The following is a 12,700-nucleotide window of genomic DNA, read 5'->3' on the forward strand; positions in this document are numbered from 1 at the left end:
ATGTATACATACTTCAGCTTTCTTGTATGTCTTCTATTTTTCCCCCTTCTTCTCTCAGGACATTTGTTTTCTTTTTTGGGTACCAGGGATTGAACTCAGGACATTGCACTTGTGAGGCAGGCTGCAGCACCACTGAGCTAAATCCCAGGCCCTCTCAGAACTTTTTTATCTGATCTTCTTGCTTGTTAATCCATTTGCATTCTTATATTAAACAGGGTAATTGTAGCTGTGTGATAAATTTGAACATCTAGATTTCACTCAATACTTTTAAAAAAACACATTTTCAAGGACACACCCTGTTACTTTGTTACCCGACTTCTAAATTGTCTTTCATAATTACTCATCCTACCCTACATATAAAAACCTCACTGAGTTTACTTCTGAAGGGCAAAATGTTTACTACATTAGAAAAGCCATGTTTAATGACTATTGATCTTCACACAAAGAAAATAATTAAACTGTGAGGGCAAATAAATGTGTTCATAAAGCTGCTGGGGCTATTTCCTCATGGCAGAGAAGTGAGAAGAAAATTATAGATATTTCAAAAAGGACTCATAAACAAGAAATAAAACAAGGATCAATTGTTGCTATCGTTTGTGATGAGGAGTGGAAAATACCAAGAGTTCAGCAGGATCAGTAGAAAAATTTGGACAGAGCCCTGTGGATATTGTTGGGAAACAAAATTTGATATTTTCCATTTTAAAAAATTGGCATGATTTTTCATCTGGCAAAATTTTAATGGAAATCCCTTATGTTGCATTTATTAATTTATTCACTACATTCATATTGTCAGAAAAACCTTCCATAATTTCCCGCTTCTTTTTCATAAGCTTCATAAACACTTCGAAGTGTTTTGTTTTGTTTGTGTTTGTGTTTGTGTTTTTTTTGCATAGCTCTCTCTCTACTCTATATGCAGACGGAGAGAGACTGGTTCAATAAAAGTAGTGATAAGACACAGAGTAACAATGTTGCACAGAAACTCTAAATACTCCTTGGAGCAATTATAATATTCTCCGACCTGAGGATTTACTGAAGAGAAATGTAGAACACAATGTTCTTTGAGTTGTCCCCAAGAGGGAAGACACTGCTTTCTATCTGTTTTCAGGGGATGAACCTCACTGGAGCTCCCTTTCCTTTCAGAATTCTCCCTACTATGGCTATAAAAACTCCTTCTGAGATGTTGAGAAAACAAAATATAGCTACTCGGGGAACAGGAAACCCTTATTGTGTTTGGCAGAGGTTATTTAGGGTCTTTGAGGTTTTGGTGAGAAAGTGTTTATTTTCTACACTCATTAATGAATGCTAAAGATTCAATTAGTGAAGACTTGGGGAACTTTAAATTTTGATATTGGACTAGGGTTTAGGAGAAAGTTCCACCTTTGGAGCTCTTGACTGCATAAAATTTCATTGTAAATAATAACCAGTTATTCATGTTTTACCAAACTCAGCAGATGTGAATGTTTGTAATTTTCTTTCCTATGTCTTTCTTGTATTAGGGTTTTTTTAAATTCATTATGTTTATTGGTGTATTTTAGATCTACAATATGATGACATTCATCATTGGGAATTTGTACTTTTACATGATATATCTTGGTTCTTACTTTTTCCCCATTCTCCTGACCTCCCTTCAACCCCTCCACCTCTCCCTATTTACAATGACTTGGTTTCTGTTGATTCAAATCCATTCATTTAAAATAAGCTAGTTTGAAATCCCTAAAACTTATCAAGGTTTGTGAAAGATTAAGACTAATCCTGTGGCAATGTAACCTCACAATCTAGTGAAGTTAAACAAATAATGAGTTACAGTGAAATATAGTAAGGGTTATGGGAGAGGCCCTCTGGAGAACACATAGATAAGGATGGACCAAATGTGTGCATGTGTATGTGAATGTGGGTAAGGACACAGAGCAGAAGCATCAGGCATAGGTGTTTGGAGGGAAACAGTGGCTGAGCTGAGACTTGCAGAAAGTCAGGGAGATATTCAGATAAAGAAGAGGGAGTTAGCAGGCGTTCCAGGAAGAGGGCCAAGAGTCACAAAGGCAGTGATGTAGAATGCACTATGGTGATCTCTGAAAACTTTCACAAGTATAGCTTGAAAGAGTGGCAGAACAGGTATATGTGTGGATAGTGGGTATATATGTGGATCTAAACTACCTATGCTGGAGCTAGAGATTTGAAAAAAAAAAACTAGAAAACTATGGGAGAGTATATGTTCATGGCAGAGAGTGTGGAAGGAAACAGTTTTAAAGGACGTGAGAGCTTGGAATACAGACCCATCTGCATAAAGGGCAAAGGAGACAAGTCCTAACAGATTACACCATGATACAAAGATATAAAATAATGAAACGTATGAGAGGAAGATTCCTTGTAGGAAGAGAAAAAATTCAGAAACAGTAGTTTCATGTCAAGGAAAAAAATCCTTCAAGGGTTATTAATCGGAATTTTTTATAGTGAAGTGCCATCATAGCAAGAGACTAGCACTTTTGTTGTTTTAAAATTATCATGTCATTGATATAAAAGACAGAAAGCTTTCTATAAGAGAAGCTATATACAGCAAATGGTAGTGGACCATACAAAATTTAAAGATAAAGCTAATATTCTTCCAGGAGGCTGGACTCTGAAGAAAATAGCTAAGCTACTAGGCATTAATAATAGGTCATTGTACATAGTAATTTGTTTAATTATCACAACTCAGTACTAATATATTTTGTGAGGTTGAAGCCCGGTGAGATTATGTAACGTGTGTCACCTAATTAACAATGGACAGAGTGAGAATTCAGCCTCAGTATATTTGATATGAAGCCATACCAGCACCCTACATGCTATTCTGTCTCCTAAATAAAAGCAAGATTAGCAATATAGGCCAGTTATGGCCTATTTTGAATCTTGGAAATGCCAAAGCACAAAAATATCCTCTAACTAAAATGATATTTACATGTACACTGCTTGGATTTCTTTCTCTGTGAGATGCACACTCCCTCTTACTCATTCACAGGTACTCTGCTGGAGATATGGAAAATAGAAACATATCGGCAGTGACTGAATTTATCTTCACTGGGTTCCCTCAGCTCCGAGACGGTGGCCTCTTCTACTTTTTCCCTTTACTTTTCATCTACATCTTCATAGTGATTGGAAACCTGATGATTGTCTTTGCTGTAAGGCTGAACACCCATCTTCACACACCCATGTATCATTTAATCAGTGTCTTCTCATTTCTTGAGATGTGGTATACCACAGCCACCATTCCTAAGATGCTCTCCAATCTGGTCAGTGAACGAAAGGCCATTTCTTTCATTGGCTGCCTCTTGCAGATGTATTTCTTCCATTCCCTTGGGAACACTGAAGGGACCTTACTGACTGTCATGGCTATTGATAGATATGTTGCCATCTGCAACCCACTCCGTTACCCAACCATAATGACCCCCCGACTGTGTGCCCAGCTCTGTGTAGGCTCCTGTATCTTTGGCTTCCTCATCCTTCTACCTGAGATTGTTTGGATTTCTACACTACCTTTCTGTGGTTCCAACCAAATCCATCAGATCTTCTGTGATTTTATCCCTCTACTGAATTTAGCCTGTACAGACGCTTCTGTGATCCTGGTGCAGGACGTAATTCATGCGCTTGCCATTCTAATAACAAGTCTAATCATTTCTGTTTCTTACATTAGAATTATCATTGTGATTCTGGGCATCTCTTCAGTGGAGGGCCGTAGAAAGGCTTTCTCCACTTGTGCCGCTCACATTGCCGTCTTTCTGTTGTTTTTTGGTAGTGTGGCCCTCATGTATCTTCGATTCTCCATTACTTATCCACCATTCTGGGACACCACCATTGCTCTGACATTCTCTGTGTTTGCCCCATTTTTCAATCCTATTATTTATAGCCTGAGAAATAAGGATATGAAAGATGCAATTAACAAACTCTTTTGCTCTCAAAAGGTATTTAATGTCTGTGATAATTTAGGTTAAATGCCTCTATTTTATAGAACCACCTGAAATATTTATTCCACAAAAGAGAAATTTAAAGGATTGTGCAATTAGTCCAACTTTACTGATGAGCTGATAAACAGACTGGCAAAGAAAGTCCTCTGAGGATTTCTAGAGATTACAAACTAACAATTTTATGTGTGCCTTAATTTTAGGACCAATGAAATATTTTCTTATCTCTAATTTTGTTTGTTTTTAATTTATTATTTAATTTCAAAATGATTAATTGTGAAAACATTGGTGACACTCATAGGTATTGCATTTACTAGCCTCCTTCCCACCTTTGATATCTAAATTACCCTAATATATTCTTAGTGTTCTTTCAAATTATTCATGTGCTGAAGATTGTGTACATTCTAACTCAAATATACTAAGATGATTTATCTAAGCCCTTTTAATAAGTTACCTGATATTAAGAAGATGCCAAGACTCCTGGTAGTCTTTATCATCCTGTCTTTGTTTTCTTTCCTGATTTTATTTAAGACATACATATGTCCTGGTGTGATCTAAGTGTAATGCTTTATCAACAAGACATTATGGACTCTATTTGGCATTGTGCTAATTACTGTAAAAAAGTAAATGAGTAGGTCATATTTTTACCTCCCAGAACTTCAGTGAAGGAGACAGTTAAGACATAAATACATATGTTTACATCTATTAGTCAATTAAATTATCAACTATTAAATCCATCATTGTAAAAGTATTTTGTATTTTTTGCCCCTTCTGTAGCAGAGCTAAAACACATAATTTTACAATACTTGTTACATGATATATATATAAATTTATAATCTATATTTCTGCAGATTCAAAATTACATACTGAGATTTATTTGTACATTCACACAGCATTTATAGGCACTGGCATAATTATCAGATATACAGTTCTCTTTTTTGAGACTTTATATTGTTTTATGCCTATCACCATTCTTTTTTCATTTTTGTTTTGTTTTGTTTGTTTGTTTGAGACAGAGTTTCACTGTGTTGTTCAGGCTGGCCTTGAACTCCTGGCGATTCTCCTGCCTCAACCTTCCCAGTGCTGGGATTACAGGTGTGGGCAAGTCTCACCATTCTTATATATATGGCAATAATCGTGTTCTTGCATAAAGTTCTTTCTTTTAATATTTCAAGATAAATTTCAAGAAGTTAATTTATTGGAGAAAAATGTGCAAGTATGTTAATAGTTCTTAATAAAAATGCAACTTTTGTAAATAGTTGCACAAATAATGCATTCATGTAATACTTTCTGTACAATTTCAATTGTATAACAACTGATATACTCATTAAATAAAGAGCTGTGGAGCATATAAAGTCTACCATTGGCAAGTTGAAATTGCATCTTTATTATGGTAAAGAAGTGGAATAAACTGAGTAATTGTCTCAGTTCTTCACATCCCTCTGACAGAATTATAAATCCACATCTTCGCAATAAATGAACTCATGGTGGGTAGAATATACTATTTTGCCTCAAAATTTTGGATTGGCCTTTAATTCCTATTTGGCTACTGGGCTGCTAATAGGCATCTGTGATATTTAAGTATGTTCCTTTGCAGTTGGGTTTATCCTGGATAGCTACTTGTCTTTTAGCCTGGAATCTACTCTGGTTCAGAGGAGAGACACATAGAGCTAACCCTACTCAGCCTACCTGAATCCTGGTGCTTGGCCTCCAGAACCAAGTGCTTAGAGGTCTACTTTGAGACCTGAGCCTACTTTGTCCTTGTGCAGTGGGCTTACGGACTTTAGAGCACAAAGCTGAATGACTGTTGCTTAGTACTGGTGTGTGAAACATTTAATAAATTATCTCACTGTGTTACATGAAGATTTCAACTTGTATCTTGCCATCCTGAGACTGCATAAATTTTAGAGCAAATGTTTATGTATCACTTGATTTTTAAGGTGTGTTATTGGGTTGCATTTTTAATTAAATTGTTAATTGTTATTTTTAAAAATTCTATCTGTACCAGAAAGATTACCCCCATTAAATGTCCAGTTATCTAGAAATGTTGCTCGATGTTTTCTACCTGAAAACTGCAGTGTTAGGTAAATTTATGAGTTTTTCTTTGTCTAAAATAATAATACCATCCTTTGTTTTGTATTTATTTAGTATTTAGGGTGAGGGAAAAGGGCAGTGGTGAAAAAATAAGACTTAAAAAGGTGATACTTTTTTGGGGGTCTCCTTCTAGAGGAGGGGGCTTGGGAAGACAACTGCAGACACAATGAATGACCAAAAGCTGATGGCTAATGGCAAAGTTTATTTCCTACCCAGGGTCTTTATAGCAGTTTCAAGACCACACACAAAAGCTTGATCACAGTGGTTTGATGACTAACAACAGTCACAAGGAGGCATAAGTAAGATAAAGAGCAATCACAAGAAGCTATGAACAGATACACCCTGTTCAAACTAAAGACAGAACATCTCGATAAAACATCTGTTTATAAATAAAAGGGAGTGTAAACCGGTAAAAAGAAATGTAAACCAGGAAGAAGAACAAAGAAGGAATTAGGGAGTGGTTCTGTGATCAAGTGACTTGGCTCCAGCACATCGCCTTCAGGATACCTGTGTCCCAGTGAGAACCAGCATTCTGGGACTTGGGGTCAGTGCTTCGGCTGTCCATCCTCTTGTGCCCAATAATACTTGTTTAAAGAAGAAAAGAAATAGGGAAATTTTGAAAATTTTTTCAAATAATATGAACAATTTGACAAAAGATAAAGAGGAAATGAATTATGTAGATATGCAGATATGAATTTTTTCCAAAAAAGGATTACCTGAAATGGGCATTCTGAAAGTTGTCTGAGTTGCTAGTACACTTTGTTATGTCTTTTCAATATTTATTTATGATGTTTCTTTATACTTCTAATGATTGCATTAGAGATTTATTATCTTCAAATAAAAGAAGTATGATGTAATATTCAGTTATCATTGTACATTATGTGATTTTTAAATTTTATATTGGTGGAAATTTAGATTTTTAAAAATTACTTCTAATCATAAACAAGTTCACAGTGAAATTCTGTGGATAAAATTGAAAAATGCAGTTTTGTTGTGAGATTAATTCTAAGAAATATAACTGAAGTATACAATAATTTCCAAGATTTAAAAATTGAGTTGATACTACCAAATCCCTTTTTAAATATAGTTAAAACTTAAACACTCAGCAACACTGAATGCTCCTACTTCAGCACCTCATCTCACATACTTTATATCACTCCTTATATTTTAGCCAGTTGTGCTTTTTATTGTGGTTGTTAACTGCTTGGATATTTGTTGCCAATTTTTCTATTGAGCATAAAAATCAATTTATTAAAAGTAACTCCATATTTTATTCGTGATATAATGTTTGAAAGTGTAAAACCATTAAAATACACATTGCATATTATAATTTATGAAAATATTATACTTTTAAAATAAATCTATAATGACTGTAATAAATTTCCTAAACATGCATTTATATACTACATAAAGCTTACTATTATCCATGTTTATAATTTATTATAATAGAGTTAAATGTAACCATGGATTTTTAACTATTTTATGAAGATAAGGTTTTTTGTGGAGTCTCATAAAGGAAATGTAACACAAAATCAAATGTAATTTTCAGAATAATCTTTTAAATTCAAATTAATTTTCAGAGTAATATTTTAAGCTAAGAAGGTAAGCAGATATTCTTGGCTCACCTGTATGTTCCAAAACCCATATGCCAACCCATTGTTCTTTGCCAATCTCTGTGGATGGGTTATTATCACTGAGATATGGACAAGAATATTTAATTTGTTAATTCCACCAAAGAACTAGAACTGTTTGAAGAAAAATCATATTCTATATTGTAAAGTCAAATAAATTTAAGAGAAGAATGAAATATCTTTTGGCCCGAGAATCAATGTTATTTCCAAAAGTTCTAGAGTAAAATATAAAACAATACATGGAAAAATTTAAAACATTACCTAAAAAATAAACATAAAATATGAATGGTGAAAAGTTTTTCCCATATTGTGCATTGTTACTTCACACTGCTAGTGGTTTCTCTTGCTGTGCAGAAGATTTTGATAAGACATATCTCACTTGTCGATTGTGCTAGTTCACATGCAACTGAGGTTCTGTTCATAAAATCTTTTCCTATTGTAATATCTTCAAGAGTTCTACCTAACCTCTCTTCCAGCTGGTTTAGTGTTTCTGTTTTAATATTTACATCTTTAATCCATTTTTATTTTAGCTTAATGCATGGTGAGAGATATAGGTTTAGTTTTCATCTTTGGTGAGTTGAAATCCAGTTTTCCCAGCACCATTTATTGAAGAGGCTATTTTTCCTCCAGTGAGGGTATTTGGCTCCTTTGTTGAAGATGAGGTGACTGAGTGTGTCTGGGCTTGTTTATGCATCTTCTTATCTGTTCCACTGGTCCTCAGGTCTGTTTCTTTGCCAGTACCATGCTGTTTTTATCACAGTAGCTTTGTAATATAGTTTCAAGTTGTTTGCCTTGTTTTTATTGCCTACAATTTCTTTTGCTATTCTTGCTCTCTTCCTGTTCCAAATGAATTTTTGGATTGTTTTCTCAAAGTCTGTGAAGTATGTTTCTGGGATTTCAGTTGGGATTGCATAGGATTGGAAGTCCCATTTCACCCAGCTATTACTCTTCTGGATATCTTCCCCAAAGAATCAAAAGAATCATACCAGAGTGATATATGTGCACCCATGTTCATAGCAGCACATTTTGTAATAGCTAAAACAGCCCAATAGGAGCCCAACTGGAGAATGAATAAAGAAGTTTTTTTTGTATAAGATGGAGTAGTACTCAGCCATAAAAAATGAGAAATTTGAGACAATTATAATTAAATGGATGCACATTGAGGCAATAATCTTAAGTGAAATAAATAGGACACACATATGTAAATACCAAATAGTTTCTCTACAGAAACTAAAAGTGTAATTAAGGACTAAAAGGTATAATACATAAAGTGAAATAGGAAGGAAAGGGACTAGGGGGAAGGAGAGATGGGAGTGGTAGGGGGAAAGATAGAAGGGAATGGAATTAATATGAGAAAATAAGAAAAGTGGAAACAAAGTCTTTGTAGATTGGGAGGGTGGGAGGGGTTGAATGGAGGGTAGGGGATGAGGAAAAATAAGAAACAAGATTGATTATGTAAAGGTACAAATTTCCAACAACGAATGTCATTATATTGTATACCTTAAATGTACCAGTAAAATTAATTTTTAAAACTTGAATGGTGATAAGGAGATCAAAAGTAAGCAATTTTATCTAAATGTTTTTCTCTTCAAGTAATTATACAATTTAACTTTATATAGAAAAATAAAATTCTTATGAATCAATTGTGTGAAAGTTGAGAGTAGAATTAAAACAATCATAATAAGTGGTGGACAGCACTGTTAATTTGCTTTAGTTTGGGAAGAGTTCTCTGTCCTTTCCGCTTTCTGAAGAAGTCTAACCTCTATTCACAGACAGAGGGGAAAAAAACAATGTTATCAGCTGAACTATCAGGCCCAAACTTCATAGAAAATTAGTAGGCAAAACCTACAGAAAGTTCATTGTTTTTCTTTTTCTTTCATTACTGCTGCTTTATTTTTATTAGTATATATTTTCAGTACATAATGATTGCATCCCTTGTAGGGAATTGATAAATGTACATAACTCATCTTAATTCTTCAGCACTCTTAATTCTCAACCCCTTCTCCTCTTCTCTTCCTCCATCTTTTGGTCCTTTCCTCATCTGAGAAAGATCTATTTCCATATGTCCTAGTGTCCTTTACTTTGCCCTTTATTTATATTTTGTTACTAATACAAAAGAAATCATGTGATTAAGCTTGTGTATCTCCTTTATTTCATTTGACATTATGCTATCAAAATGCATCCATTTTCCTACAAATGACTCAAATTTATCTTTCTTTATGGCAGCCATAATACTCCATTATTTGTGAATACTACAATTTATTTATTTATTCCTTTATTGATGGACATATAGGGTGCTTCTAAGATTTAACTATTTTGAATTGTGCTTCTGAAACATGGGTATGCACATATCACTTTATGTTTAACTCTTAAAAGATTTAAATTAAGCCGGATATCCTAGAAAAGAGGAGGATGTATGTCTAGCTTGCTCTTTTCATTGTTCCTTTGATTTTTTTTCTGTGGCTGTCCAGCCGTCACAACACAAACATGCCTGAGCTGGGGAGTGAGGATTGAGAAAGGCAAGAACACTCAACCCTGCGTGAAGACCAAGAGAAGTCTGATTTATTTCACAGAAACAGTTCCTTTTATAAACTCACATCAGCAGGAAGCTTTTAAGGGCACACAACAACAGGAAGCACCAAGCAATTGTTTTTATCTTTATGCAAAGACCAGATTTCCTGACTCTTACAGATAACATCAGATCTTTGGCTAAGGAGTTCCTGTTATCCCAGGGTCAAAGAACAAAACAAGCTTAACAAACACTGTTCTTGAAAAGAAACAAATGTTACATTGTATCAATGCCTTAACTGTAGAGGAAGAAGTAATTTTCCAAATGTCAAATGCCAGTTGTCCATGACTGGGCCCCCACATTTTTCTCCTGTATTTTATCAACATTCCTCAAATCTGACTCTTGCTTTTTAGCATTTTGATTCATTAAAAGTCTGTAAGTCAATCCATCAAGAAATACCACTGAAATATGTGTAATCACTTTTTATAAAAGAAAACAGTACTTTTATTCTAATGCATAGAGGTCCCAAGTTGTCTCATTTGTGCTGGATTGGAGTTGCTTGGGACTGGAGATCTCCTAATTAACAACCATAGTTGCTCTTTCTAATTGGAGCCATTATAAGGCTTGTTGTTTTTCTTCTCCACCTTTGTCTAAAATTCCCAAGAGAGTCTATCTTCTAATTCTAGCATTCTGGTTATGTTCAGGAAAAGATACATATACAGAGGGAAATGAGGAAGTAGAGAGGAAGAGAGGGGGGATATACAGGGAGTCAGAGCCATATATCACTGACCAATGAGGAAATTCAGTTTAGCTAGAGACCTCAGGCTTGAAACAACAAAAAAGCAGAGGAAGTTTGCTCTATGGTACTAGTTCTAAACAGCATACATCAGGGGAAGTCTTCATCTGTATTCATTCCAACTCTGAAACTCAACATCTGTGAGTTGACTGATGTGTGGAGATGGGAGGTACTCAGAGAAAGAACAGCACACCTGCATCTGATGAGTACTTGTTAGGAAGGTTCTCTCTCTCTCTCTCTCTCTCATTTTTTTTTCTTTCATACCAAGGATTGAACTAGGATCCTTGCATTTGCAAGACGGGCTGTAGAACCAACCACTGAGCTAAATCCCCAGCCCTGGAAAGGGTCTCATTAAGTAGGAGGTGGGGAAGGTTGTCTGTTTATTGCTTCCCGGAAATAAAATTAGGACACATCCTAGGACGATATCCACAGTCTTTATTTTATTTTGATTTCGAGACAAGGTCTCACTAAGTTGTTAAATTATTCAGGCTAGAGTCAAACTTGTGATCCCCTTGCCCCAGGCACCCAGAATGCTGGAATAATAAGCCTGTGCTATCATCCCCAACTCAGAGCAGATTTTGATAACTAGACTTCCCCAGATATGGGTGAGATGTAGTAAATACATCCAGTATCAAAGAATTGCTTTAAAATTACAAGTGAGAGTTGTGATTAATTTTTGAGATACTTTTGGAAGAAATGTTTGAGGAATCAGCTGAAATCTCTACTTGGCTACTGTGCAGTTAAAGCCATTGGTATGTGCACTACATTACTACGCTGAATTTTGTATAAGAATAAAACAAGGTCCAGTGAACAAGCCAAATACTTTTCCTTTTTGGTTCAGCTCTTTCATGTCCTTTTTTTGGCTTAATGATATCTCTTTAGGAGATTAAAGAATTAGATCTGCCTCTTCTCAAAAGGCAATTTCTCTGACCAGTGCCTTGTTTAGTTTTTAGAAGCTTGTTGTAAGGGTCAGAGGTAGTAGATATGCTGGTGATTTTAGAGACATCAAAACCTGTGGAAGAGGCTCTGCCACCTGCCTCACAAGCACAAGGTCCCGACATTGATCCCAGGTACCAAAAGAAAAACAAAACAAAACAAAACAAAACAAAACAAAACAAAAAACCTACGGAAGAGATCAGGTATGTGAGGGGAGACTGAAGAAAGCTTAAAAGAATATTTTTAAATAGGTGTAGATACAGACACTCCCACCCCCCAGGACACACATATTACTGTAGAATTTGATTAGACAACAAAAATACAATTACAAAGGAGATGAGAAGAGGCTATTTCAGGAAGGAGAAAGAGAAGTCTTAAGGGGGTTTAGAAACTAGAACATGTTATTTGTACATGTGGAGTAATACTTTTGTTAAAGTAGGAAGTTGCCATGGCAACAGAATATAAGTTGGCTTTCTTTTTACAGAAACAAAATATTTAGTAAAGTATGAAAAGAAAAATGATATCTTCCAAGTCTGTGGAAATAGAAGATAGAAATGTGATGGGGATAGATCATATATTTGATAAGTAAATACATAAATATTCATTTTTTTCTTTTTTTGGTATCAGGGATTGAACTTGGGTCCTTGTGCTTGTGAGGCAAGCAGAGGGACCACTGAGTTAAGTCCCCCACCCAGTAAATACATAAACATGTCACTGAAATAACAAGCAAAATAAATTAAACAGAACTTGATTAATTTAGTTTGGGAATTGAAGGACCTGTGTAGCATATAAATAATAT

General features: G+C 35.0%; 1 protein-coding gene across 1 annotated transcript; it reads left to right on the forward strand.

The window, feature by feature from the left end:
* Positions 1–3,011: 3,011 nt before the first annotated feature.
* LOC104855596 (olfactory receptor 6K3-like) lies at positions 3,012–3,965 on the forward strand. Its single transcript, XM_010614491.1, has one exon. The coding sequence runs from the start codon at positions 3,012–3,014 to the stop codon at positions 3,963–3,965; it is 954 nt and encodes a 317-aa protein (XP_010612793.1).
* The last annotated feature ends 8,735 nt before the right edge of the window (positions 3,966–12,700 follow it).

The sequence above is a fragment of the Fukomys damarensis genome, unplaced genomic scaffold, assembly GCF_012274545.1.
Source record: "Fukomys damarensis isolate Sample0158 unplaced genomic scaffold, DMR_v1.0_HiC HiC_scaffold_19, whole genome shotgun sequence".
Taxonomy (NCBI): domain Eukaryota; kingdom Metazoa; phylum Chordata; class Mammalia; order Rodentia; family Bathyergidae; genus Fukomys; species Fukomys damarensis.